At 46.2% G+C, this 26,491-nt stretch overlaps 3 protein-coding genes across 10 annotated transcripts; 1 reads left to right on the top strand and 2 right to left on the bottom strand.

Annotated features, from left to right (window-relative positions):
* Nucleotides 1–1,074: 1,074 nt before the first annotated feature.
* On the bottom strand, nucleotides 1,075–5,093 carry LOC123191174 (uncharacterized). 8 transcript variants are annotated; one of them, XR_006496730.1, is made up of 6 exons: nucleotides 4,835–5,093; nucleotides 4,459–4,748; nucleotides 3,351–3,601; nucleotides 3,231–3,286; nucleotides 2,332–2,652; nucleotides 1,075–1,632 (listed from the first exon to the last, which is right to left on the bottom strand). XR_006496730.1 is itself a non-coding variant. In XM_044603961.1 (2 exons), exons 1-2 carry the CDS (start codon nucleotides 5,065–5,067, stop codon nucleotides 4,391–4,393), a joined length of 591 nt encoding a protein of 196 aa, XP_044459896.1. In that variant the 5' UTR covers nucleotides 5,068–5,093; the 3' UTR covers nucleotides 3,622–4,390. The 8 variants fall into 8 exon arrangements, 1 of the variants encoding a protein (XP_044459896.1); XR_006496734.1 differs by lacking the exon at nucleotides 3,231–3,286 and having other exon boundaries at nucleotides 1,082–1,632; nucleotides 4,459–4,548; nucleotides 4,629–4,748; XR_006496732.1 differs by lacking the exon at nucleotides 3,231–3,286 and having other exon boundaries at nucleotides 1,083–1,632; nucleotides 3,351–3,579; nucleotides 4,459–4,548; nucleotides 4,629–4,748.
* Nucleotides 5,094–12,630: 7,537 nt separating this feature from the next.
* Nucleotides 12,631–13,936, top strand: LOC123191173 (peroxidase 66). The gene has a single exon (XM_044603960.1). The coding sequence runs from the start codon at nucleotides 12,701–12,703 to the stop codon at nucleotides 13,727–13,729; it is 1,029 nt and encodes a 342-aa protein (XP_044459895.1). The 5' UTR covers nucleotides 12,631–12,700; the 3' UTR covers nucleotides 13,730–13,936.
* A 7,626-nt stretch (nucleotides 13,937–21,562) lies between these two features.
* Nucleotides 21,563–23,122, bottom strand: LOC123191172 (peroxidase 66). The gene has a single exon (XM_044603959.1). The coding sequence runs from the start codon at nucleotides 22,873–22,875 to the stop codon at nucleotides 21,763–21,765; it is 1,113 nt and encodes a 370-aa protein (XP_044459894.1). The 5' UTR covers nucleotides 22,876–23,122; the 3' UTR covers nucleotides 21,563–21,762.
* Between the last annotated feature and the right edge of the window lie 3,369 nt (nucleotides 23,123–26,491).

Raw genomic sequence — 26,491 nt, 5'->3', positions numbered from 1 at the left:
CCTTCGTGTCGAATCATGTGCGTTCCAGATATGATTAAGTATCGTAGCATGGTCGAGCAGTGTTACTTCTTGATAAAGTCCTTCATCTTGGAACACATAAGCACCAGTCAAGCATAAGTAAAGTATTATAGATGAGCAATTTCACCTCTTTCTAAAGTCCTCCATCTTGAGCCACAAGAATACTGTTCATGGGCATTTACTCGAACTACTTGATGAAGTCCTTCATCTCGAATCATATGAGCTCCGGATATGCTTAAGTATCGTAGCATGGTCGAGCGTAGCATGGTCGAGCGGTGTCACCTCCTGATAAAGTCCTTCATCCCGGAACACATAAGCACCAGACATGCATAAGTACGTATTATAGTCGAGCAATGTCATCTCTTTCTAAAGTCCTTCATCTCGAGCCATAAGAGTACTATTCGTGTGCATTACCTCGAATTTCTCACTAAAGTCCTTCATCTCGGAACACATAAGCACGAGACATACAGAAGTAACGTATTATAGTAGAGCAACGTCACCTCGTTCTAAAGTCCTTCATCTAGAGCCATAAGAGTACTATTCGTGTGCAACTACTCGAACTAATCACTAAAGTCTTCCGTATCGAAACACATAAGCATTGGACATACATAAGTAAAGTATTATAGTCGAGCAATGTCACCTCTTTCTAAAGACCTACATCTCGAGCCATGGCAGTACTCAGGCGTGGTTACGCAAACACTTGAGCACCACGTGTATTTGAACAAAGTTCTCGAACCGGATGTGAAATTGACACACTTTACTAATGTCCTATGTGTCTGGTCACTTAAGTTCGGAGAATGTCAAGTCAAATTTCTTTGTTTGGATAACTATCTCCGAATTAACATTTACAAAGGTATAATAGAATCACCGATAAATAAAAATTGTCAATTGACAAGGTAATCGTTAGGAGCGGTTAGTCTGCAATATGTGTTTTTAAACAAAGTTCTCAACACCGTGGCAAATCAAGAATATTATGTTGAAAATAATTTTAGAGAGCATCATAATAAGATTGAGTGAATGACAACAAGCACTTGTAGCTTTGTCAGAAATAAACAACAAAGGTTAAATTTGAGTTGCACTTGTACTGAGATAAGTACCACGGCTAACTTTAACCATCCTCATAGCATTTCCGAGTTTACATATTCACTACTTGGTCACAAAATGAACCTAATTTCCGACAACAAAAGAAAGCCTACAACACCAATTTGATCTGGCGAAACAACACAACAAAAGAAAGCCTACAACATCTTTCCTAACACCAATTTCATCTTTCGAGAACAAAATGAACATTCTTATCGAGTACGAAATTCTCTCATGGCCTGCAAGGCCGCACTTAGTACACTTTGGGACTTTCCTTTGTGTCTTTGGTACACCTCCCTTTGAGGGGTATCAGGATGCTGTGTGGCCCTTACCTCTGCAAAAAGAACAAAACTTTGATCTTGGCTTGCTGACATTCTCATAACCTAGCTTTGCTCTTGCGTTCATTGGCCTGCTTCGATCACTTTTGCATGGTACTACATTCATTGAGCTTGATAGAATAGTTGCTCCTGTTATGACAGGCATATCTTGGTCATGCAGTTCGGTTGCGGCATGATCTTGTAACCCAAGCCACCCCTGCAACCATCAGCCGCCAATAAGTTTCCTATAACAATTTCTACACGTACGATTTCATGAGTCAAAGACCCTGCATATTTCGGAGTTGTTAACAATAATGCAAAGAAAAATAATTCTGGAAAATATTGTCAGAATGTGCACATCTCTGATTTGGGTTCAGAAGTACTTGCTTTGCACACAACAAAGAAAATTTGCTCCAAATAATATCAAATTTCTCCAAAAGAAAATAAACCTTTTAGCAGAAATAACTGATCTCTGTAAAAAAATGTATTACTTTACATGTCAATTATGAAAATTAGTAACCGCCAATGCTAAAAGAATTGGACTATAAGTTTGACTGAAAACAAGCAGTTGCTAGCGACTATATTTGACTGAAACACAAACGCCTAGTTGAATGATTCCTGGGCACAATTAGAAATTTGAATCATGTATTGTTTGCCATCCTAGACAACCCCATACTGTGTACCATTTATGATCACCGATAAACGACATATTTTGTAACATCACGGGCACATGCTATACAAATTCAATGGTCTTGAAATCTATCCAACTACTCCACAGTAAGAACAATCTGCCCCATAGAATCAAACAGTTCAATCATTCATTGACACAATTTGATATATTTAGGACGCATCTATTGCAGGGGGGGAAGGGGAGTAATTCATGCGGACAACTAGGAGTGCGACAGAGAGATAGTACCTTCCCAGCCACGGAGTTGGAAGGACAGAAGTCTTGCATGGCCTTCGGAACTTCAGATTCTGCGTCGCTAGCAGAAGATTTCTCTCCATCTTGGCTTGAGGAAGGAGAAGCGACGTGGAGGAACACTTGCCGCCGTCTTCCTCCTCTGGCGATCTCTGATCTGGGGCGCACTCCAAGGGTAATGAACATAAGCTGTCCACGGACACCGCACGAGAGATTGAAGGCTTTGCCTGATCTGCGTAATTTCTCATGGCCATCTCCAAAGCACTTTTCCTTCCTGATAATAAGGCGCGGCGGTCGGGTATCTTGCCAAGTCGGACCCTACATATATTTGAGATGTTAACCGTAATTGGAATGAAAACAAATATGTCTAATATAGTCAAAATGTGCTGATCACTCTGACTTTGATGCAGAAGTAGTTGCAGTGTTTCGAATATTGTATGCATATATAGATATATGTAACAACCAATGCTCCAAAATAATTAACCGTGTTGCATCAATAGGTATGCTTCTCATAAAATTGTATTAGTGAACATGCCAATGCCTAAGCCATCGACAGTATAAATGCCTGAAAAAAGGCGGCAAAGTTTGACTATAAAATGTACTGTAACCAAGAGCTGATTTTATGATTCCTTGACACAAATCAAAAATTGGATCATATACTGCACCCCAAATATACATGTTTATGATCGCTGATCATAACGGGAGGTCTTGTATTATCAACCGACAACTCCTGAATAACAAAAAATCTGCTCCAAAATATACAAACTTTTGATAGCAATCAACAGAACACTATCAAAAAATTTCTCCTATTCATGTCAATGTCCAAAACAACACTGGCCTAGATGTCCACGTTCATTAATCCAATCCCAAAACTAGAAAGTGAACACGTCACTGACCGTTCTAATTTTGGGCTGCCCAGAATCCTCAAATCTTCATCACGCCAACAACTTTACTGAAAAACAGGACTAGTTTACTGAAAGTTGTATTCACAGCGGGGGGATCGATTGAGTTAGTACCTTTGAGGCCACGGAGTTGGAGTGCGCTGCGATTTAGACGGGGCCTCTCTGTGACTGTCGGTGTTATCAATATCTGGGACATTGAAAAAAAATCTTCCATGGCCTCATGAACTTGAGATGCAAAACTTGAGGAAGGAGAATCGGTAACACCATATTTCCCTCCATCCCCGCACTCATCGTCCTCCTCCCCTTCCTCTAGCAATGCCACGATACTAGTGGGGGTCGGAACCTACGTATATTGGAGATGTTAACTGCAATTGAAATAAAAACAATTCTGTAATATATTGTCTGAATGTGCACTGTTTAAAAAGGCTCAGAAGTAGTTGCTTTCACTGTTTAAAAACACAATGATGATTTCAGAAAAGCCGGGTTGTGTGTCATCATGTGTACACGGTCGGCAAGTGTTTTGAATACTGTATATGCATCCACTTCTGAGAAAAATAGCGGCAAGTGTTTTGAATGTTGTATGCTTCCACATGGCCTCCAAAATAATTAACCTTTTAGCATCAATAACTATTAGCTCTTAATTTTATCTTACTGTACATGTCAATGCCTTCATCAATTTGACTATATAAATGCCCAAAAAGCAAGCATCAAAATCTGACACCATGTTTTACTGAAACCAAAAGCCGAGTTACATGATTCCTTGACACAATTATAAAGTTGAATAATGTACTGTTTGCAAACGACATATTTATGATCAGTGGTAAGAACGGGAGATTTTGTAACATCATTTGAGTACTGGGCAGTAACAACAATCTGGTCCAAATAATCAGACTTTTGACAGCAAATAACTGAACACCACCAAAATTTTCGTACTCCATGATAAGATTGAAACTGACCATGCTTACATAATATTGGTACAGACTATTTTTCTTACAATACGACACCAGCCTAGATGGGAACATTCATGTATACAAATACTAAATACTGAACATGCCAATGACCATGGTAATTTCGAGCATACAAAGTTTGACAGACCATGATCAAGCCAACAACTTAACTGAAAAAAACGCCTAGTTCACTGAATGTGGCGCAACTCAACGAGGGTAGAAAGAATGGAATGAATTGACGAGGACAACCAGAAGTGCGAAGTAGATAGTACTACCTATTAGGCCACGGATCTGGAGTGCGTTGCGATTAGATGAGGGCTCTCTGTGGCTGTCGATGTTGTCAATATCTGGGACGTAGGAAAAATCTTGCGTGGCCTCAGGAACTCGAGATCCAGAATCGGTAACACCATGTTTCTCAACATCTTGGCTTGAGGAAGGTGAATACCTCTGGAGATTTGGAGGAATGCACTCGTCGTCCTCCTCCTCCTCTAGCATATCATCCTCCTCCTTCTCTAGCAATCCCACATCTGGGAAGCCCTCGGGAGTGAACGGCTGGGAACAGAAGCTGCACATGGACACGACAAGATGGAGATCGAAGGATTTGACGGAGAAGACTTTGCAAGAAACAGAGGAGCTTATGAGAGGAGAAACCTGAACCGGAGATCCATGTGAATAACTCTGCACCAAGATCCATTGGTCAAATCAAGAAGAAATCTGTAGATCCGGGTGCTATGTGGATGGAGGGTCGATCTGATTCCTGGCGACGAGGCTGCGTCTGCAGGAGGGGGTTCACATTTCGAATTGTGTCTCGTTCGGGCGGATGTGGCAGCTGGGTCACGGGGTATGAGCACATCGCCCCATAGGCGAGTACGCGCTAGGTGCATGCGTAGGTAGTAGGTCGCCAGATACGATGGGAGTGTATTCGTTCGGTATGCAGCCGAGAAAACATAAATCGCTATATTCGGGTGAGGCCATGTGAGGCAGGCTCGCGCCGATCCACATGAGGAGCGACGGCACTGATTCGCGCTGCGCGCGCAATCAGTTAGGTCGATGCATGCGTGCTTCTAGTGTTGGATCCTGTGATATTATTGTCCGGCCCCCCAACAGCCACAGAACCTACCCAAATATTCTACAGTACCATTCGCCACGTACGCACCATCTGACCTAGAACATGGATCGTGTCCACCACGCGCACGGTGCAGAGGCCAGCCACGCCACCAAACATTTCCCGCCATTTCCGGCAGCTTGTACGTACTGTACTCAATTTACGGGTCGACAATGGTAGCAGTGGCAGTATTATTCATATTGTCCGGCTATCACTCTGGCTGCCACACGCCTCGGCGCATGCCATGATCGATGCACTACGAAGTACCTTTCTTGTCTACCCTCGTACATACGTGTGCAGTACCTGTAATTCAACATGGTATCCTATCAACACGTACGTGTCTATTGCCCGCAAAAAAAGGCGTACTGTAGGTCTATTAATGTGCCCAAATTCCCGTATACTCCCTCCGTCCCAAAATTTTTATTTAAATACATCCGTATCTATACAAATCTAATATAAAGATTTTTAGACGAAGAGGGTTTTTTTTTTATGTGCACTAGTCGTAGTGGGTGCTCTGCTTCTGCATTAACAACAACGAAGGACGGGTATTTTGTTTTTCAGTGACTAGATTTTTTTTAAAACACAGTGAAGACGAACACTCACATACATTCAACCCCTAGGAATGCATGCACACACTTATTTCTATGAGCATCTTTAAGAAACTGATCCAACGGTTGTTGAGGTTGGCGAAGTCATGATAGACGGCTCGCCATCGACTAGAACGTCGTCTCCCACTGAAAAAATGTTACGCTTTTAGAAGACATACGAATGTCAAACCCGTCTTTATTCCATGGTGGGTTAGGGTACAAGCATCCTCCTAACCATCCAACCACTGGTTGGTATTCTTCTAGAGACTAGCTTTAGTATGCGAGGTTCATGACATCTATTTTTCGGTTTTCCATAGGTTGATTCCCTAAATAAAAGTTCAAGAGTTTAGCTGATCAAACTTATTAACACATACACTAGGTGGTAACTAATTTAATCTTGATCTTGCTATTTCGTGGGTACTTGAGAACTTTCTTCCTGTAAGTCAATTCTCCTGCGTGTGTATCCGAGGCCGTGATAAGGGTGAATCAGAGCCGGTGACGACACACCATACACATTGCAGGAGGGATTGAGTCAAAGGCTTCATTGTTTGAGTGCATGAGCGCGGGAGGGGGGGGGGGGTTGACTGAGACCATAGAGAGCACAGAGGCATTTCCAGAGAGGCGGAGGCGAAGGCGGCGAGGCATGCGCGCAGCCCAGTCGGGTGGAGGTGGTGGCAAGGTGGCAACAGGCGGTTAGGCCGACGTTCCATCGGAAGGAAGCAAAAAATGTGCATGTAGCTTTTGACAAGAGCAATCCGAGTCCAATTGAGGGTTATGCACGACAGATCCTACTGTTGCGAAGGAATCGACTGACGCATAGAAGTATGAAAATGGCTTGATGTAAGTCGCCTAAAAAAATTTGGGTCAATCGATTCATGCGAGTCGTTGGATGCAAGATGGATGAGCAGATCATCTTCTTCAACCTCCAACCGCCCGCTGCTGCCGCCTGCAGCAAGTGGCACTACCGCGCTAGCCACGCCACCCCGCCCTCCCAACAACAGCCATGCTACCCCCCGGCCACAATCCATTTTCCCCACGAACTGCACTCCCATCCCCACCCCCAACACCCCTAATATAGATCATGGGGCACCCTACCCCCCCCCCCTCCCCGCCCCCGCCCGCCTAGATAATGAGGTAGCTTCTCCGGTGAGTGGCGACTGATTCTTCCTTCCCTACGCGGCTGCCTCCTTCCTATGAAAATTGACTGACCCGAATTTTATTTTCAGGCGAGATACGTCTTTTTTTTAAATGGAACACACATGCATTCCTCTTACACATCATTGCTGGACAGATCGCCAGCTACAGTCTAGTACAAACTCTGGGAGATCCCCCAGCCAAGTGACACACTCATCAGAATTTAACCTAGCACCAAACGACGCTAAGCCATGTGCCACCAGATTACATGCTCGAGGGCAATTTACAACACATACATCAGCAAACCCTACATGTAGCTGATACTTAATCTCTCTAACAATGGACCCTAGTGTAGACAAGTCATATTCTTCAGAAGCTACAACCTTCCTTAACTGAACTGAATCTGTTTCTAGCAATACTCTGTCACAGCCCATTTGGCTCGCAATATTTATAGCATATAACATCGCCATTGCTTCAGATTGGAAGGCATCAGCCATCTGTTCAAGTTTGCCTGCACCTGCAGCTAGAGCTTCACCCTTATCATTTCTAATAACAAAGCCCCAACCTCCATCATTGGTATTGCCATGAAAAGCTCCATATGTATTGATCTTGAGAATTCCAGCAGGTGGTCTTGTCCATTTATGTTTTGGATGTTGAGCTAGCCTCTCCCCTTCATGTGCCTTCACAGCATTCAAAAAGTGGTAGTCAATAGAAGAGCAAATCTCACTAGATGATTTTAACTCATTCCCTTTATTTGCACTGTTTCTCTCATGCCACCAGCGCCAAAGTAATAAGCAAGTTTTTAACTTAATGTCCTCTTGCAATTTAAGGATTTTTCCTAAGAAGTTCAAAGCATTATCACAGGGAACTAGTTGCAGCCTGACATGCTCAAGTTGAGCCATTCTCCACACTTGTTTTACTTTCTTGCACTTTACAAAACAGTGCCCCCCATCCTCATCCAATCTAAGGAACATGGGGCACTGAGTGTCAACTTTCATACCTCTGCTTTTTAGTTTTTTCCGAAGCGGTAAGCTATTTGTAGCTAGACGCCACAGGAAATGAAGCACCTTGTTTGGGAGGGGCGTCGACCATAGTTTTCGCCAATCAAATTCATCCTCTCCTTCAGCTGCACTTGAAGTAGAGGTTAGTCCCGAGCTAGACTCCCGGGCAGCACAGTCAATTGCAACTTGGTATGCAGATTTAACTGAAAATATACCTTTTTTATCATAGTGCCATGCCATGAAGTCCTCAATATGGTCTTGGACTGGGATCTGAAGTATAACTCTTGCATATTCCGGAATGAACATCTGCTTCACTAATTCTTCGTCCCACTTGTTCGTGATTGGATTAATTAGCTCACTGACTTTAGTTACCAAGTTATTACCCTTTTGGGTGATGACCCTTCTGGTGCTGCCTCTCGGAATCCATGGGTCTGACCATATATCAATGTTCTTACCGCTACCTACTCTCCATATGATTCCCTTCTTCAGCAGTTCAACACCTTTTAGAATGCTTCGCCATACATAGGAGATGCCACTTCTTGGCCTTGTTTGTATTATTGAACACTCTGGGTAGTATCTTGCTGAGAGCACCTGGGCACATAATGAGGTGGGATTTTGGAGCAGCCTCCATGCTTGCTTTGCTAGCATGGCCAGATTGAATGCATGTAAGTCCCTAAACCCCAAGCCTCCACTTCTTTTTGACCTAGTTAATCTCTCCCAGCTGACCCAATGCACTTTATTTTCCTTATCCATCTGGCTCCACCAATAGCTATTAATCATGGTGCTTAGTTCTTCACATATGCCTTTAGTGAGATCAAAGCACGCCATGGTGTAAACAGGAATAGCTTGTGCTACGGCCTTTATGAGTATTTCTTTCCCTGCCTTCGAAAGTAGTTTCTCCTTCCACCCTTGAATCCTTCTCCATAATCTTTCCTTCACGTATTCGAACATCTTTACTTTTTCTTTGCCCACATACGTTGGAAGACCTAAATATTTTGATGAGAGGCCTTCCGACGTAATGTTCAGACAGCTCTTCATTTCTTCCTTCTGCCAAGGCCTTGTATTTTTACCGATCAAAATGGAAGACTTGTCCTTATTTATTATTTGTCCTGAGCAGCTCCCATATATGTTAATTATGCGTTCAACTTCTTGCGCACTGCTTGCATTAGCCTCCATTAGCAGCAAAGAATCATCTGCAAAGAGAAGGTGACTTACACTAGGAGCTCTTCTGCATATTTTGATTCCTCTAATTGACCCTCTCATTTCAGCATTATGCATCATGGCAGAGAACCCTTCTGCGCAAATTAGAAATAAGTATGGGGAAAGTGGGTCACCCTGTCGAAGCCCTCTTTGAGGTGTGATTATTTCCGTAACAGCCCCATTCACTTTGATTCGGTATTTGACCGTGGAGATGCACTTCATTATCAAGTTGATCCACCCTCCGTCAAAACCCAGTCTATGCATCATCTCCTTTAAAAAGGGCCACTCGACGCGATCATATGCCTTGCTCATGTCTAGTTTTATTGCTGCATAACCCACCGAGCCCTTTCTTTTCCTCTGCAAGAAATGTGTTAGCTCATATGCCAGTAGTGAATTGTCAGATATAAGGCGCCCAGGCACGAAGGCGCTCTGGTTAGGGGAGATAATGTTGGGGAGAATTACTTTAAGCCTATTTGTAATTACCTTTGAGACCAGCTTGTATACCACATTACATAGGCTTATTGGTATGAGATCATTAATCTTCATTGGATTGTTGTTCTTCGGGATTAAAACAATGAATGTGTCATTCCAACCCTCTGGCATGTCTCCCCCTCTTAGAATATGAAGTGCTTCCTTGACCACCTGTTCTCCAACAGTTTGCCAAAACTTTTTGAAAAAAAATAGCAGGCATTTCGTCGGGACCCGGCGCCTTAAGATCGCCGATGCAATTTAGTGCTGTTTTAACCTCTTCTTCCGTGTACTCAGCACACAGCCCATTGTTCATTTGCTCTGTCACCTTTACATCTACAGCCTGCATAATTTCCTCAATGTTTCTCCATATAATCTTGGAGGAAAAGATGTTAGAAAAATAGTTTGTAACATGTTCCTTGAGTGAGTCTTCCCCTTCAGCCCAACTCCCATCATTCCTCAGTAATTTTTGGATGGTGTTTCTCCTTTTCCTTTCCGAGGCAAAAGCATGGAAGAAAGACGTATTTCTATCCCCGTCTTGTAGCCATTTGACATGGGCACGTTGTCTCCCATGAGTGTCCTGTTGGTATTCAAGGTGATCCAATTTCTCTCTAAGGAAGTGCTCTCTTGAAACTTGGTCTTGATTAATATCCCCTCTTCTTACCTCCTCCAACTCTTTCTTTAGATCTTTTATTCTTTTTTGAAGATCTCCCAACACATTGGCGTCCCAGTTTTTCAAGTCCCCTGCAACCATGCTCAGCATACCTTGAATAGTAGTCTCCCCTCTCCGCTTTGCTTTAGCCCAGGCATTGTTTACAATGGCCTCACAATCTTCCTCCTGTAGCCATCTTGCCTCAAATCTGAAGTTGTGTGCCCTTCTTCTGAATTTTTGTGCCCCAACAACTCCTTTTATATGGATAGTCACTGGCCTGTGATCTAAATGACGTGGGTCGCCGTTCACCACTTTACAGTGTGGGAACCTTGCACACCAGCTTCTCGAGCCAACCGCTCTATCTAACCTTTCCTTGATGTACCGGCTAGCATCCAGCTATGGTTGCGCCACGTGTACTTATCCCCTATAAACCCAAATCCTTAAGACCACAATCAACAAGAGCCAATCTGAATCCCTCCATTTGACTTTGAGCTCTAGCTGGTCCTCCTTTTTTCTCGTGATTAAACAATATTTCATTAAAGTCGCCTGCACATAACCATGGAAGATTCAGCTGTTGCTTAAGTATGCGCATGAGCCTCCAAGTTATTTCCCTTCTATCACTAGATGGTTCCCCATAAATGCCTGTGAAACGCCATTTGAAACCATCCTTTTCTATTACTTCCGCATCAATATGATATCTTGAGTAGTTATGCAACTCCATCCTTATCTCTTTCTTCCAAAACAGAGCCAGTCCTCCACTTTTTCCTTCACAAGCTCTTACCACCATATTGCTCATTCCTAACATCCACTTGAATTTCTCCATTCTCCTTCCATCCATCTTTGTTTCTGACAAGAATAGGATGTCGGGGTCCTCCCGCTTCTGAAGATCCAGAAGCCCGCGAACTGCCGGGCCATTCCCCAATCCCCGGCAGTTCCAAGCTACTATTTTCATTTTGATTCCCCAGGCCGTCCCTGCAGCCCAGCGTTTCCTGCATTCAATCGTGTGTTTCCTTCCTTTTCCCCTTGCACAACAACCTCACCATCACCTCCAAGTCTACCTCCATCATATCTGCATTTCTCTTCTTTAGTACAGTTTCAGGGGACTGATTTTGTTGTTGCTTCTCCTTATTTCTTTCACGCCGCTTAAAAGTGCCAAGCTTCAGACTTGTACCTGACCTGATTTCCTTAATTCTTTCCTTATTATGTTCATCTTCTCTCCTTTGACCTCTCTCCTTTTCTCCTTGGGTAATCTTCGTTGAAATTGTGCTAACTTTTGGCATTTCCTTTTCATGTATCCCCACACCAGGGTCCACAGGGTGTACAGTCTGTTTACATGGGCTAGGCTCCAAATTTTTATCCATAGTCTTCTCTGACTGCTTGTTTTCTTCGAACACCAACTCCCTGCCTTTCACAGCTACATGTGTATCATCTTGAGTTTTCTTTAGGGGCCTGGTGACTTCTTTCTCTTCTCCTCTTATTCCCAATTTGTCTTCATTCATACCCGCTTCTGGCAGGCTCTTTCTCCATGATGGACGATCACTACCTTGTTTACTGCCCTTACTACCTGCACTGTATGTGTTCCAGAAGTCCCCCCAATCGCTTGAGCTTTTCAGGCGAGATATGTCTTGCTATTGTATAGAAGTATATCTATACCCCTATATAGTGCACGAATAAGTTTGAAAGATGGTCATTGGATGAAGCCAATCCGACGATGCAGAGATGACAAATCAGATTTTGTCACATGTACAGTCTAGAAAACTCTATGATTGAACTTAAGCATAATGCACAAATCTCAAAACACAAGCACTTCTCCTTTGTTCTAGAATCTTTCGTATTATAATTGCCCAATTTGTTTTCTAGATGAATCGTCATTATTTGTTCTTACTTTATGCTTTACAACGCACAATTTCATGAATCTTAAAATAGACAAGTTTTTTTACAAAACTAATTGATTTTGAATAAGATGAACTATAGGAATTAAATGAACATCTACATCATGCATATATGACTCAAAACTTACATGCTATAATGTGGTATTTGTTTATAATTTAATTGCCAAATCTCATGTGTGCAACGCGGCGTGTACCTTAGTAGTTGTAGTAGGGATATTGTATACAGGGATAGGACAAACTAAAACTCAGCATGTGAGAGGCTCCTGCGAGCTACAGTCGCCTTCACGTACGCATCATTTTTTTCCTCCGTGACGCTGCCTTACTATATTCGGGGCACATGGCTAGTGCGTGACTCTGGTCAGTACGATCCAAACCAGTTCCGGTTATAAATGATGCCCACTACTCGACGTGAGGAAGACACAAGCCCACCACCATTGCACTCGAAAGCTTCAGCTCAAGCTCAAGCTCCACATCAACAATGGCGAGCAGCAGCTCAATGCTGGCCGTCCTAGCCACCCTGGCCCTGCTGCTCTCCCCAGCCGCCTCAGCCCTGTCGTCCACGCTGTCCCCGGACTTCCACGCGGAGACGTGCCCGCAGCTGGACGGCATCGTGCGCGCGGCGGTGCAGGCCGCCCTCACGAGCGAAATCGCCATCGCCGCTGGCCTCGTCCGCATCTACTTCCACGACTGCTTCCCGCAGGGCTGCGACGCCTCCATCCTCCTCAACTCCACCTCCGCCCGCGAGACGGCGCTGGGCCCCAACCTCAGCATCCAGCCGCGCGCCATGCAGCTCGTCGAGTCCATCCGCTCCACGGCGCACGCCGCCTGCGGGCCCGTTGTCTCCTGCGCCGACATCACCCTGCTCGCCACCCGCGCCGCCATCGTCGCCTCCGGCGGGCCCACCTTCCCCGTGCCCCTCGGCAACCTCGACAGCCTCGCCCCGGCGTCACAGGACAAGGTGTTCGACCTCCCGTCGCCGGCCACCGCCAGCGTCGCCGCTCTGGTGCAGTCCTTCGGCACCAGGGGACTCGGCGACGTGGCCGACCTCGTGGCGCTCTCGGGCGCGCACACCATTGGTCGGTCGCAGTGTGGGTCCTTCTCCGACCGGTCTCAGCGCGCCGACGACACCTTCTCGAGGAAGCTCGCCGCCAACTGCAGCAAGAACCCGGACCGTCTGCAGAACCTGGACGTGATCACCCCGGACCTGTTCGACAACGGGTACTACAAGGCGCTGGGGTTCAACCAGGGCGTGTTCACCTCCGACATGGCGCTGGTCAAGAACAAGACCACCGCGCCCATCGTGAAGCAGTTCGCCGCGAGCAAGGACGCCTTCTTCGCGCAGTTCGCCAAGTCGATGACCAAGCTCGCCAGCGTGCCCAAGCCGGCGGGCAACGTCGGGGAGATCCGCCGCTTCAGCTGCCTGAGGACCAACGCCCAGAGCGTCGTCCTCATCGACACCGCCGTCGACGCTGTCGATGAGGAGGAGGGCTTCGCTGCTTCCGCATGATCGATCGTTCCTGCAGCCGACAGGCATGCAGTACCCCGCAAACCGCGCGTGACGTTAGCGTGTAGCGCACTGCTGTACTACTAGTGTGTTGTTCGTCTGTGGGTTTGAGGGTTTGTGTTGACTGTTTTTTGTTGCGTTGGAGTAGTAATAATAAGACGACGCATGCGGCGGACTCATGCATGTCATCGAGAAATGTTTCTAGATTCTCATGCCGGTCTCACTGTTGAAATCTAGTACTCCCTCCGTCCCATAACATAAGAGCGTTGCGTTTTTTAAAATGTCAAAAACGTTTTTATATTATGAAACGGAGGGAGTAGCTCTTTATTTTATACGTATATTTCATATAGTAGTATGTATTTTCATGTGTTCATCGATGCAGGAGTGATGAGAGCAGCACGTACGGCCAGTACCGAGCTGCTCCTCGCTATTTTGTTTTTTAATTTAGCTGCAAGTCAGTCAACTGACTTTCGTTTTTGGGTTGGTCGATTTTGAGTGAAGGAAGAAGAAGGCAAGGAAGGAGAAGGAATGGCTTCCCCGGAGAGAAGGAAGGGGCTCGCCGTCATCACCCCATTGTCTATCTTAGGAATCAAGGTGTGGCGGTGCTGGGGGTGGCGGTGCGGCTTCACCGGATAAAAAAAAGTGGATGCAGGCGGGGCTAGAGGATGGCCGGGGGCGGCGGCATGCACGGTGGTGGGGAGAGGTTGTAGGGAGGGCGGAGCGGCGAGGCTGGTGCGGGAGCGCCGGCGGCCTGGCCAGTGGCAGCAGGGCGGCAGGGGAAGAAGATCTGTTTTCAAGAAAAAACGGTTCGAGGTAGAAGAGATAATCTGGTGCGTTCGTTTTTTATCTAACGCTTCATGTTGATTTGACTGACCCCAAATGAAATTTGGGTCGACTGCCCTGTAGCCATTCCCTTAGTTTTTTGGTGTGCAGTAGCCGAGATCGAGCAATCTTGAGTTTATATCACGCACTCATGTATCTGACTCGTGATATTTAAACGGAAATCAATCAATGTGCAGAAGAAGATGTCCGATCACGGGGCGTGTGAACAACTTGGCGGAATCGAGGAAAATGTCCGATCGCTGTCATGCGCCCCCTGTTTTCCTCTCGTTCTATTCTTTACACAGGTATTTTTTCCAAATAAAAGGAAGGAAAAAAACAGAGCCTTTGAACATCCAAAGATGCACTGAGCACAAGGTCTTGTCTGCCTGCCGCTGCATTTGCATCAATCAAGCACATGAAGTTTTTTTTTTTTGGAAAACACTTGAGCACGTCAAGTTGTGGAGGTGCATGGTAAGCAAAACCGCAACACCGTCCCAGGAGCTGCCCCACGAAGCGAGCATATGCATCCTTTTTTTTTAAACAAGGCAAAAGACTTGCCATTTTCATTGATAAAGAAGAGAGTTTAAGATAAGGATCTCAGTAAAGGGCAAATAAAAGTTCATCACTCTTGCGCCATTACAACACCCAAGTTTTTTGCTCCCGCCATCACCCATAATCAAACTTCCTCCTTAATGTTGCGCACTCGCATCCTGGTGGGGGTCGCCAAGTTGCGAAAGACTCTCGTCTTGCGCTCCTTTCAAAGTTCCCAAAAGACGAGCATCAAAAGGGAGGTCATCGCAGACCACGAAGGGGCCCTTGATTGGACGATCCAAATCCACCAATCGTTAACTAAAGTAGCTGAGCTCCACTCCATAGGGTTGACCTCCTGAAGCCCCAACCACTGAACAATGTCGCACCACACCCTTACTGAAAAATGACAGTGGCAAAGAAGATGTGTGAAAGAGTCCCCGGTTTTCTTACAGAGTAGGCAAAGACGGCAATTTGGCCAACCAGGGCACGCAAGTCTATTAGCAGTCCAAACTTGATCTTGCATCATAAGCCAGGCGAATAATTTGCATTGAATGATCCATCTCGCCCGTGTGACTCTATTTAAGCTCAGTAGCGTGGACCAGACCAATGCATGTGCGCTGGCTCAGCTTAGGCTGGTCACAATGGGCAAGAACATAGTCTAGTAGCTTACACACTTTCCTAGACTATGTTACTACCTCCACAGTGGGTAGGAACATCTATGTAGTGTCATGCAACAATGTATTTATTAGGTTATAGACTCATTGTTTCTTGGAGTGTGTGATGTTCCGGTAACTTAGCTAGTTACCACAAGCACCTCTCTCTTCATTAAATATATGACACATAAGCAAAGTTATATTGGAGTGTGTGATGTTACTCCTAAGTTCCTCCCCATTGTGACCAGCCTTAAACAGAGTGCATGGTTAGCCGCCGGTGCATTGGTGCACGTACCCCCTACAAAACCAATACATGTACATGGTTCTTTTCTTTGTTAGAAAAAGGATACATGTACATCACCATGACTTTTGTGCAAGTGCCCTGAACCCTACTACGACTAGGAGTAGTCGCTGTACCGTACACTCTAAATTTTAGTAGTACTAGTAGCATCATCACCATGCATGTTACTCCATTTTATAAAATGTTTGTTTGCCAAAGCTGGTCCTCGACGAGAAAAGAAACAAATGCTGTTCTTGACAAGTCCAACAAGAACATCTTTGATGCATAGGGAGTGCCACGTACTACCAAATACATCGTCGAGGGCATCGATGGTGGCCACCGCGCATGCCTGCATCTGCATGGGACCAAACATCTCACTCAATTTTTACGGCAACTTGCACCAACTTTGCGGATCGTCATGGTACATACAAGTACAATATTACTCCAGTACTGTCACTTTCGGTGATCGAGTCAAGTGGTGCCCTACCATATCGTTCATGATGAACCCACCACCTTTAATTTTCCACTTTAGCTACTTGTAGGCTGCTTGAATTTTGAATTTGGGCCAGTCGATTTTCAGGCCGTTGATTTTCACTCTGAGACTCGTACTGCATTTTTTTCCGGCATGTGATATTTGTTGTATGGGCTTATTTTTGACTGACCCCATATTTCGGTCATTCGATTTGCTACTAGGCTGAAACCCAGTCTTTGTCTCTTCCTTTATTTATTTTCTGTTTTTTTCTATTTTTATGTGTTTTTGCTTTTGCCTTTTGTTTTTCTTTGTTAGTTGGTTTTTATTTTCCTTTTATGGGTATTTTAGGGATGTTGGATGAGTGTAAATGTATTCACATAAATTCTATGCAATATCTGCGAAAATTATACTATTATAATGTTTGTAGATTCTCATGCCGGCCGGTCTCATGGATGTCATCGAGAAATGTTTGTAGATTCTCATGCCGGCCGGTCTCACTTTTGAAATCTAGTTCATCGGTGCAGGAGCGATGAGATCAGCACGTACGGCCAGTACGGGGCTGTTGCTCGCTGTTTTATTTTTTTGGTGTGCAGTAACCGATCGAGCACTCGTGTACTCAAAATATTTTGATCTATTCATCAACAGTTAAGGCAGGAAAAAAACAATAGAAGTAAAAATTACCACCAAATCTATAGACCACCTAACGACGACTACGATCACTAGAGCGAGTCGAAGGCGCACCACCGTCATCGCCCCTCCATTATTGGAGCCGGACAAACCTTGTTATAGTAGACAATAGGAAAGTCGTCGTGCTAAGGCCCAAAAAAACCAGCATGCCAGAACAACAGCGTCACCGATGAAGAGAAGAATAGATCGAAAGAGTTTAACTTGAAGACACAAGAACACATAGGAACAGAGACCGGATCCAAGTGGATGCACCAAAGACAAACACCGACCGAATCCCATGAGATCCGTTGGAGAAAAATCTCCACTCGCCCTTTAAAGATGCTAGACGCACCACCGGAACGGGTCTAGGCGGGGAAAATCTTATTCCAGTTTCAAGAAGCCGCCTCCGTTTCATCTTTTTGAACAGAATACAAACCCTAGACGAAGACGGAGATCCGCTGTGTGGGTTCCTGATCGCCCTCGCGCGAGCGTACCAGGCGGAGGACATGATAGAGATCATGTTAACGGATATGCACTCATGTACCTGACAATATGATTTTAATAATATGAGTCGTATGCATCGTTCTGATGCAAAAGCTGGGGTAAACCCCTTTTCGAAAAAAAATCTACCTGACAATAACTCTCGTGATATATAAACGGAAATCAATCAAGGTGCAGAAGAAGATGTACTGTACCTGACTCCCCGTGCATGCGCGATCATGGGGCTGTGCTTTGAGCTTGGAAACAACTTGGCGGAATCGAGGAAAATGTCCGATCGCTGTCATGCGCCCCCTGTTTTTCTCTCGTTCTAATCTTACACAGGTATTTTTTCCAAATAAAAGGAAGGAAAAAAACAGAGCCTTTGAACATTCAAAGATGCACTGAGCACAAGGTCTCGTCTGCCTGGCGCTGCATTTGCATCAATCAATCACAAAAGCACACCAAGTTTTTTTTTTCTTTTTTTTTGGAGAACACTTGAGCACATCAAGTTGTGGAGGTGCATGGGAAGCAAAACCGCAACACCGTCCCAGCTGCCACAGGAAGCGATCATATGCATTCTCATCATCACAGTGAATGATCCAGCACGCCCGCGCGACTCTACTTAAGCTCAGTAGCGTGGACCAGACCCAGCCTACCTTACCTTAAACAGAGTGCACGGTTAGCCGCCGGTACACTAGTGCACGTACCCCTTACAAAACCAATACTACATGTACATGGTTTTTCTTTTGTTTGTTTGAAAACAAGGATACATGTACATCGACATGACTTTTGTGCAAGTGCCACGACTAGGAGTAATCACTGTACTGTACACTCTAAATTTTAGTGGTAGTACTACGTACCTAGCATCATCACCATGCATGTTACTCCATTTTATAATATGTTTGTTTGCCAAAGCTGGTCCTCGACGAGAAAAGAAGCAAAGGCTGTTCTTGACAAGTCCAACAGGAATATCTTTGATCTTCACCCCACCGAAGAGCTGTTGATGCATAGGGAATGCCACGTACCACTAAACAGATCATCGAGGGCATCGATCATGGCCACCACCCGGATGCCTGCATCCGCATGGGACCAAACATCTCCCTCCGTTTTTCCGGCAACTTGCAACAACTTTGCGGATCGTCATGGTACATACAAGTACAATATTACTCCAGTAGTGTCACTTTTGGCGCTCGAGTCAAGTGGCTGCCTCGCGTCCTACCATGTCATATTGTCATTCATGATCGACCCATGACCTTTAATTTTTTCCACTTTAGCTACTTGTAAGTTGTCTGAATTTAGATTTTTTGCTCTGACATTTGTATGCATTTTTTTAAAACAAACTCCGAAGCTTTATTGCACCGTCTCAATGTTTACAGGGACAAAATCAAGTTCATTGGACTGACCTAACCAAACATGATCACCAATCCCTAAGGATAAAGTGTGCTTCGAGAGTTTGCGAGCCTCGAAGATCGAGCTTCTAAATTCATCACAATTATTACATATGTCCAAAGCAGACTTGTGCTGCATTTATTTTTCTGGCATGTGATGTTTGTTGTGCTGGGCTTATTTTTGACTGACCCCATATTTCAGTCGGTCGATTTGCTACTGGGTTGAAGCCCTTTAACTGTACGATCCAGCCCTCATCTCTCCCTTTGTTTATTTTTCTATTTTTTTTCTTTCTCTATGTGTTTGGTTTTTATTTTTCTTTTATGGGTATTTTCGAGATGTTGGATGAGTGTAATGTATTCACATAAATACTATGCAATACTGTGAAACTTATACTATTATATGATTATTCCTTGCATTATAGCATACTACAAAAAGTGTAATTTTAGAGCCAAGTTGTGTGCAAGTTTCACGAAACTTTTTTCGTCATCTTTCTTCTTAAAATGCTAATACTTTTGCTATTGATTCATTGTTTTTATTCTAAACTATCTTGTTGTTTTTTATTTCTTTTGTTGGGCGTCTGTCTCCGTCGTGGTAAGTGACCGAAGGTACACTCACTGCAGGAGATGCTCCTCCTTGTCGGGCACTGACATCACGTAGCGGCGGCGGGCGGACTGCGCAGCCACGTCGGACGCGCCCCCGGCGGAACAGGCACTAGAACACACCGCTGCCCGCGCGGAGCCCGATGTGGAGGAGGCCATCGGGCCGGCAACACCGATTGAGCTGCCCTCACAGATCCGCGTGCGGGGCTGGAAGGACCGGCACCGACGTCGACGCTGTGGCGATGGGCGACAGGCAACATTGCACTTGAACTGAAGCTGTTGCCCACATCAACCCACGAGCGCTCCAGTGCGATATGGAGCGCCATCTCGTCCTCGTCTCTGAAGCTGCCGTCAGAGTGGCTGCCAATGCTGGACATGGTCGCCGACGCTTGGGGTTTGACGGATTGGACAAGAGAAGGGAGCGGAGTGAAATGAGCCTAGTGTTTGCTCCGGAGAGGGATTTTGTGGGCTCGGGGTGAGCCAGAGGTGGGCCAGGCAGACGCACCCGGGCCGCGTCATATCCGTCCTAGATTTGGGCTGAATATGAGGGGTGCCGGTCAAGTCGGGCTTCGAGAGTGGTTTGGGGCGTCTGGTTTGCGGCTCATCAGCAAACAGATGTTTTGCGCGGGTGTTTGAGACGGATTTGAGAGATACGGCCGTAGATGCTCTTAGACAAGAACAAATGGTGTAACATGCATCGCTCAAATTTGTTCGTGAGTAACAACTTGACACGGAATTCGCAAAAAAAAAACAACTTGACACGAAGGTGCATGCATATCAGCATATGTATGCGTCGAGATCCTTGATATTATTCTGCTGTCGCCCAGCAGCTACGGAACCTAGTTATTACAGGTACTGTAGGCTGGGTCCTCTGCCCTCCCATGGACCCATCACCCTAGAAAAAGGACAAATATATCCATATCTAGCCTCCTGTTGTTGACAAGTCCAACGAAAACATCTTTGATCTCCATTCCATGCACCACAGCACACGATCGAGCTGATGATCCAGCCATCCAGGCAAGAGCTGGGCTGCAGATCAGTCCTCCTTACACGTGCCACCCACATAGTACTGATTTATCGATTATCCAGGACATAGATCGTGGTCGTGGGCATGAATGGCCACGACGCGCACGGTGGTTATGCGGCAAATTTGACAATTTTAATCTGTGAATGAAATCATTTCATAAAATGAACTGTCTTTAAATTTTTTCACTCAAATGACCTTTTTAAGTGGCGTCCGACACGAAGGCGTCACACTACACTGTGTAGCGCCTGACTGATAGACGTTGCACATCTAACCAGCGTCGCACCCGTATTATTCAAAAAAATTATAGTGCAACCACTAGTGCAACGCCTAAAAGCTAGGCGCTATACTGTATAGTGTGGCGCCTAGCTCTTAGACTCTGCACATTGACTTAGTAATTTTTATGCAGTCCGGGGTGCGACGCTGGTCAGGTGTGTAACGCCGGTCAGTTAGATGTTGCACGATATACTGTGACGCCTTAGTTTCGGGCGCCATTCAAAAAGTCAGTTCATTTTATGAAATGATTTCATCTATGGGTCAAAATTGTCAAATTTGTTATGCATGCATGCATCTTCCCCGGTTTCCGCCAACTTGCATCGTACTTTGCGGGTCTAGCTACGTTGGAGTTGGACCAGTACTAGCATCACTTTCAGCGATCGAGTCTGATACCCTGATCAAGTGGCTGCCTCACGCACCTATCTATCAATCTCTGTCACGATCGACCCACCACCTTTGTTTTTCTTGTGTTTACCCTCACACACACGTACTAGTACCATTATCGCTATCAATACGTACATAGGTATCCAGATTAGTTGACGAAACAGATCGGGGTTCCAAAGTCTCCAAGCACGCAAGAGGATCCTTTGGTGCCCAAGAAGCAGAAAACACGTATGACATAGTTCATCAAGATGAGATGCAACGACGATCGAAACCTCTGTCTCTTTATTGCTACACACACCAACACTGCTGCACGCAAGAAAACGAAGCATGCCGAGAACTCAAACACGATTGGCTACGGCCTACGGCCATGCCGTGCATGCACGCTAACACAACGCACTGGTAGCTAGCCTGCCTGCCGACGACCATCTTACTCACGGTAGTACTTGACCGAACCATCAGATCAAGCGGAGGCGGAGAAGCCCTCCTCCTCCTCCTCACCGGCGGCGTCGACGGCAGCGTCGGCACGCTGGGCGTTGCTCCTGAAGCAGCTGAAGCGCCGGATCTCGCCGACGTTGCCGGCCGGCTTGGGCACCCTGGCGAGCTTCTCCATGGACCTGGCGAACTGCCCGAAGAAGGCGTCCTTGCTCTCGGCGAACCGCTTCACGATGGCCGCCGTCGTCTTGTTCTTGACCAGCGCCATGTCGGAGGTGAACACGCCCTGGTTGAACCCCAACGCCTTGTAGTACGCGTTGTCGAACAGGTCCGGGGTGATCACGTCCAGGTTCTGCAGCCGCTCCGGGTGCTTGCTGCAGTTGGCGGCCAGCTTGCGCGAGAAGGTATCGTCGGCGCGCTGCGACCGGTCTTCGAAGCTGCCGCACTGCGACCGCCCGATGGTGTGCGCGCCGGAGAGCGCCACGAGGTCGGCGACGTCGCCGAGGCCCCTGGTGGCGAAGGACTCCACTAGCGTCGCCACGCTGGCCGTTTTGGGCGCCGGGAGGTCGAACACCTTCTCCTGTGCCGCAGGGGCGAGGCTGTCGAGGTTCCCCTGCGGCACGTTGAACCAGGGCCCGCCGGAGATGACGATGATGTCGCGGGTGGCGAGCAGGGTGATGTCGGCGCAGGAGACGACGGGCCCGCAGACGGCGTGCGCCCGGGCGCGGATGGACTCGATGAGCTGCATGGCGCGCGGCTGGATGGTGAGGTTGGGGCCCAGCGCCGTCTCGCGGGCGGCGGTGTTGTTGAGGAGGATGGAGGCGTCGCAGCCCTGCGGGAAGCAGTCGTGGAAGTAGAGGCGGAGCAGGCCCGCCGCCACCGCCACCTCCTGCCGCAGCGCCGCCTCGACGGACGACCACACGATGCCGTCCAGCTGCGGGCACGACGCGGCGTGGAAGCCCGGGGAGGCATCGCCGGTGAAGACGGGCAGGGATGTGGCCGGGGAGAGCAGCAGCGCGGCCACGGTGGCCATGGCGGCCAGTACTACCAGTGAGCTGCTCGCCATTTGTGGGGCTGAAGTGAAGCTCGAGCTTGAGTTGAGTGGGCTTGTGGCTTCCTCACGGCAAGCAGTGGGCGTCATTTATAACGGGAAGCAATCAACAAAACCGGGTGAGACGCAGAGCGCAGAAACAGCGGCACCAATCCGGCTTTAGATCACGCACCAACCGCTCCATGGATCCCTTCCAACCATGTGTCTGTCTTGGTGTAATATAGAAATGGAAAGTTTTTCTACAGAGAGCAAAAAAGTGAAGGCGGCTAAGCAGCAGCCTCTGGCTCACATGCACGGCGGCACATGCATGCACGGGCGATCACGTGGCGACCAACTGAGCATTGAATTCTCCTATCCCACTACACGTATATATACTGTTATTTATTGCATCAAATTGGTGTATCCATTAAGCTTGATCAAGTGATTTCATGAAGCTAGTAAACTGAGTGAAAAAGGAAAACATCTCAGTTCCAATGTGGTCAGTACAGAAGCAGAGCACGCCTACTGCTTCAAGGCCTTTGGAAAATTGGCCACATCAAGACATCAAAACCATTAACAGTGCATCTCGCCATCGATCCCTTGTCTTCATCTATTAATTTGGACACGTACATCTTGACGGTTATAACAGGTTAAACAGTACTACCTCCGATCTCAAATATAAATCTTTTTACAGATTTGAAAACACACTACATACGAAGCAGAATAAGTGAATCTATGCTTTAAAATGCGCCTATATACATCCGTATGTAGTTTGTATTGTAATCTATAGAATTATATTTAGAAATGGATGGAGTACAACTAGTGCGTGCATGTGACGGTAAAAAGGGATCGGGTACAACTAGTGCGTGCATGTGAGGTTAAACGAGAAAGGTGCTCCGTCGATCATGACATGTGTATGGGCGTGAGGAAGGAAAGTGACAGTGCAACAATATTGTACTGCTAGCTGGGAAATATTTGGTACCATGCATGCATGCGTTCGCATGGCTGCCCTACACAGCATGCATGAGGCAGCCACGATCCATGTCCTACGTTTAATTTCTTTGACTTGTCAACAAAGAGGCTGATATTTTAATGATGCGAAGATGGCACGTATAAGGAGGAGTCAAGGTGATGGGATGAAAGCGAACCAACCAATGGTTAAGGGTGCGTTTGGGAGCTAAGTATTTTTAAAGTTTCCTAGGAATACTGTGGTTTTTGAAAAAACTTCAGTATTAAATACTTTCAGGTGTTTGGATAAAAAAATACTGCAGCTTAAGAAACCATAGTATCTCTAAAACTGTGGTATTTTTGTGGTATTTGAAAAAGAGGTTGGGACCTCTTTTCAAAAAACTGAGAAATGTTGGCTCATTGGTCTCTCTGAGTCCATCTTCTTATGTCCAATACTTTGTTAGATGATAGATCTATTTGGCCAGAGTACATGTACGGATGACTTAGTCCCTGCTCCTTTTTACCACTGCTTCTTCTAAACGTGCAAGTTGTACCTTCAGTGCCTGTCAGAATGCTTCATTTTTTATGGATCACAAAAGATAATTCAACTATGTATCCTAGCATCCAGTAGAGAACATGCCCAGCATGCATACGGCGGCCGTTAGCACGATTTGACCCGGCCGTGAGTGCAGCTGAATTAGGTTCGGCTTTAGGTATGGTCAAGATCATCCATGCAACGACAGAATAATCGGTCAAAATCAGGGAAACTTAATAAAACTGCCATTTGCTAAACGCCTCCATAGTTTTATCAAAACTTAGAAAAACTATGCTTTTTAGAAATCAAAGTATTTATTGCCCACACATTAAAATACCAAGGTTTTGAAATACTGTGGTTTTGCAAAAGCTGTGTTGCCAAACTAGGCCTAAATGTTTAGTAGTACAGTGGTATTCCAGCTCATCAGGATTTAAATCCTAGACTTGATATTGGTGTTTACATTATTTTATATTTTATGTCAGTCTTTTAACGATGTTCGTTTCGTAGAAGAAAATGTTTCCGGGAGGCACCTGTGGTGCAACCCATCCGCTACAAGATGTTGAAGCGGCAAAAAAAGTATGAGTTGAAGGCGACGAACATGGAAGAGATGAAGGGGTTTAGGGTGCTCGGCTGTGGACGCTCTTACTGCTTCCGTGAGAAAAGTCTTTGGAAACTTTGTCACATCAACATCAGGCCATTGAACGGTGCATCTCCCCATCTAGCCGTTAATTTCGTCGATTAATTAGGGCACGTATGACGTCTTGACAGCGAGGACAGGTCGAGTAGTACTAGTACTGCGTATGTGTGAGGCTAGTCAAGAAACGTGGTGCGTCGATCGTGGCATGGGTATGGACATGAGGCAGCCAAAGTGATGGCAGAGAGTACTCCCTCCGTATCATAGTATAAGATTGTTTTTGACACTCCACTGAGAATAGTATCAAGCAGCTACAATCATACTGTTACGTGCACGTTGCCGGAAATGGCGGGAAATGTTTGGTGCCATGCATGCGCGTGGCTGGTCACGATCCATGCATGCCCTACTTGATCAATTCGTGCGTAGTGTACATGGCACCTGCAAGGAGATGAGATGAAAGATGGTTTGGGGTGGATTTAGAAACCAGACTGTTCAAGTAAGGATGATGCGGCGGTGGCGTTATTTTTGTGGTGGACCTGTGTCCTCGAGTTACACCGTTGCGACGGCGTTTGCTCTAGCGCCGGCGTGGAGCTTTGAAGGTAGTGCTGGAGCGGATGCAGATTGTGGTCTGCATCGATAACATTTGGAAGATGGTGGCAGGCATGTATGGTTTCCTCCTCCAACGTCTTAGTTGAGTGGGGGTGTCATACCTGAAGTTCGATGGCGTGTCCGCGGTGCTGCCCCGGTCTGACTCGTTCAACGGCAATGGCCTCGCCTTTATTGGCCAGCCACCTTGGAGATCCGCAAAGCTACATATCAGCGATGGAGCCGTGTCGAGCTTGGGTGTGGAGGTGACCCGTCATTTTCTCTTTTTGTGGCTGCTATGGTGGTGCCAGAGGCAGGTGACGGGCGTTGGTGTCAAGCTCAGAAGATACTTCAGTCTTGTTTGTAATTTTGCTTCTTGACTGATGTTTTTGTGTGCAAAGGCTAGCGTTTTGCTGTCTTTTTAATTTTATCAGGACGGTATGTACATGGCTCGTACTATGATCTTATGATATCATACTATGATCCTTATGATATAAATGAGACGTATTACCATGAAAAAAAGACGGATCCTTACTACAACAGAGCTGCTGGTCGCCATGGTTTCTTTTGTACGTAGCTTGAGCTGAAGCCAGCTTGAGTTGAGTGGGCTTGTGGCTTCCTCACGTCAAGCAGCGGACGTCATTTATAACGGCCGGGAACCAATCAACAAAACCGGGCGAGACGCAGAGCGTTGAAACAGCGGCACCAACTACTCCATTGATCCCTTCCAACCATGTGTCTTGGTGTAATATAAGTAGAAATGGTAAGGTTTTCTACAGATAGCAAAAGGATGAAGGTGACCAGCAGCAGCCTCTGGTTCACATGCACAGCGGCACAGGCACGTGCGATCACGTGGTGAACTGAGTAAGATAGCCTGTGGAAAGGAAATCATCTGAATTCCCATGTTGCCAGTGCAAAAGCAGAGCACCTACTGACTACTGCTTCCCGGCCGTGAGAAAAATCTTTGGATACTTGGACACATCAATCAAGCCACTAAACAGTGCATCTCGACATCGATCCGTTAA

The sequence above is a fragment of the Triticum aestivum genome, chromosome 2A, assembly GCF_018294505.1.
Source record: "Triticum aestivum cultivar Chinese Spring chromosome 2A, IWGSC CS RefSeq v2.1, whole genome shotgun sequence".
Taxonomy (NCBI): Eukaryota; Viridiplantae; Streptophyta; class Magnoliopsida; order Poales; family Poaceae; genus Triticum; species Triticum aestivum.
This window is presented reverse-complemented; position numbering and strand designations above follow the sequence as displayed.

What these genes read in the sequence shown, in the direction of transcription:
- LOC123191174 (XM_044603961.1), bottom strand. Translation starts at nt 5,067, where the DNA reads ATGCACCTAGCGCGTACTCGCCTATGGGGCGATGTGCTCATACCCCGT. An exon ending in CACATGGATCTCCGGTTCAG is followed by an intron (nt 4,749 to 4,834) that starts GTTTCTCCTCTC and finishes GTCCATGTGCAG; the next exon opens with CTTCTGTTCCCAGCCGTTCA.
- LOC123191173 (XM_044603960.1), top strand. Translation starts at nt 12,701, where the DNA reads ATGGCGAGCAGCAGCTCAATGCTGGCCGTCCTAGCCACCCTGGCCCTG.
- LOC123191172 (XM_044603959.1), bottom strand. Translation starts at nt 22,875, where the DNA reads ATGACGCCCACTGCTTGCCGTGAGGAAGCCACAAGCCCACTCAACTCA.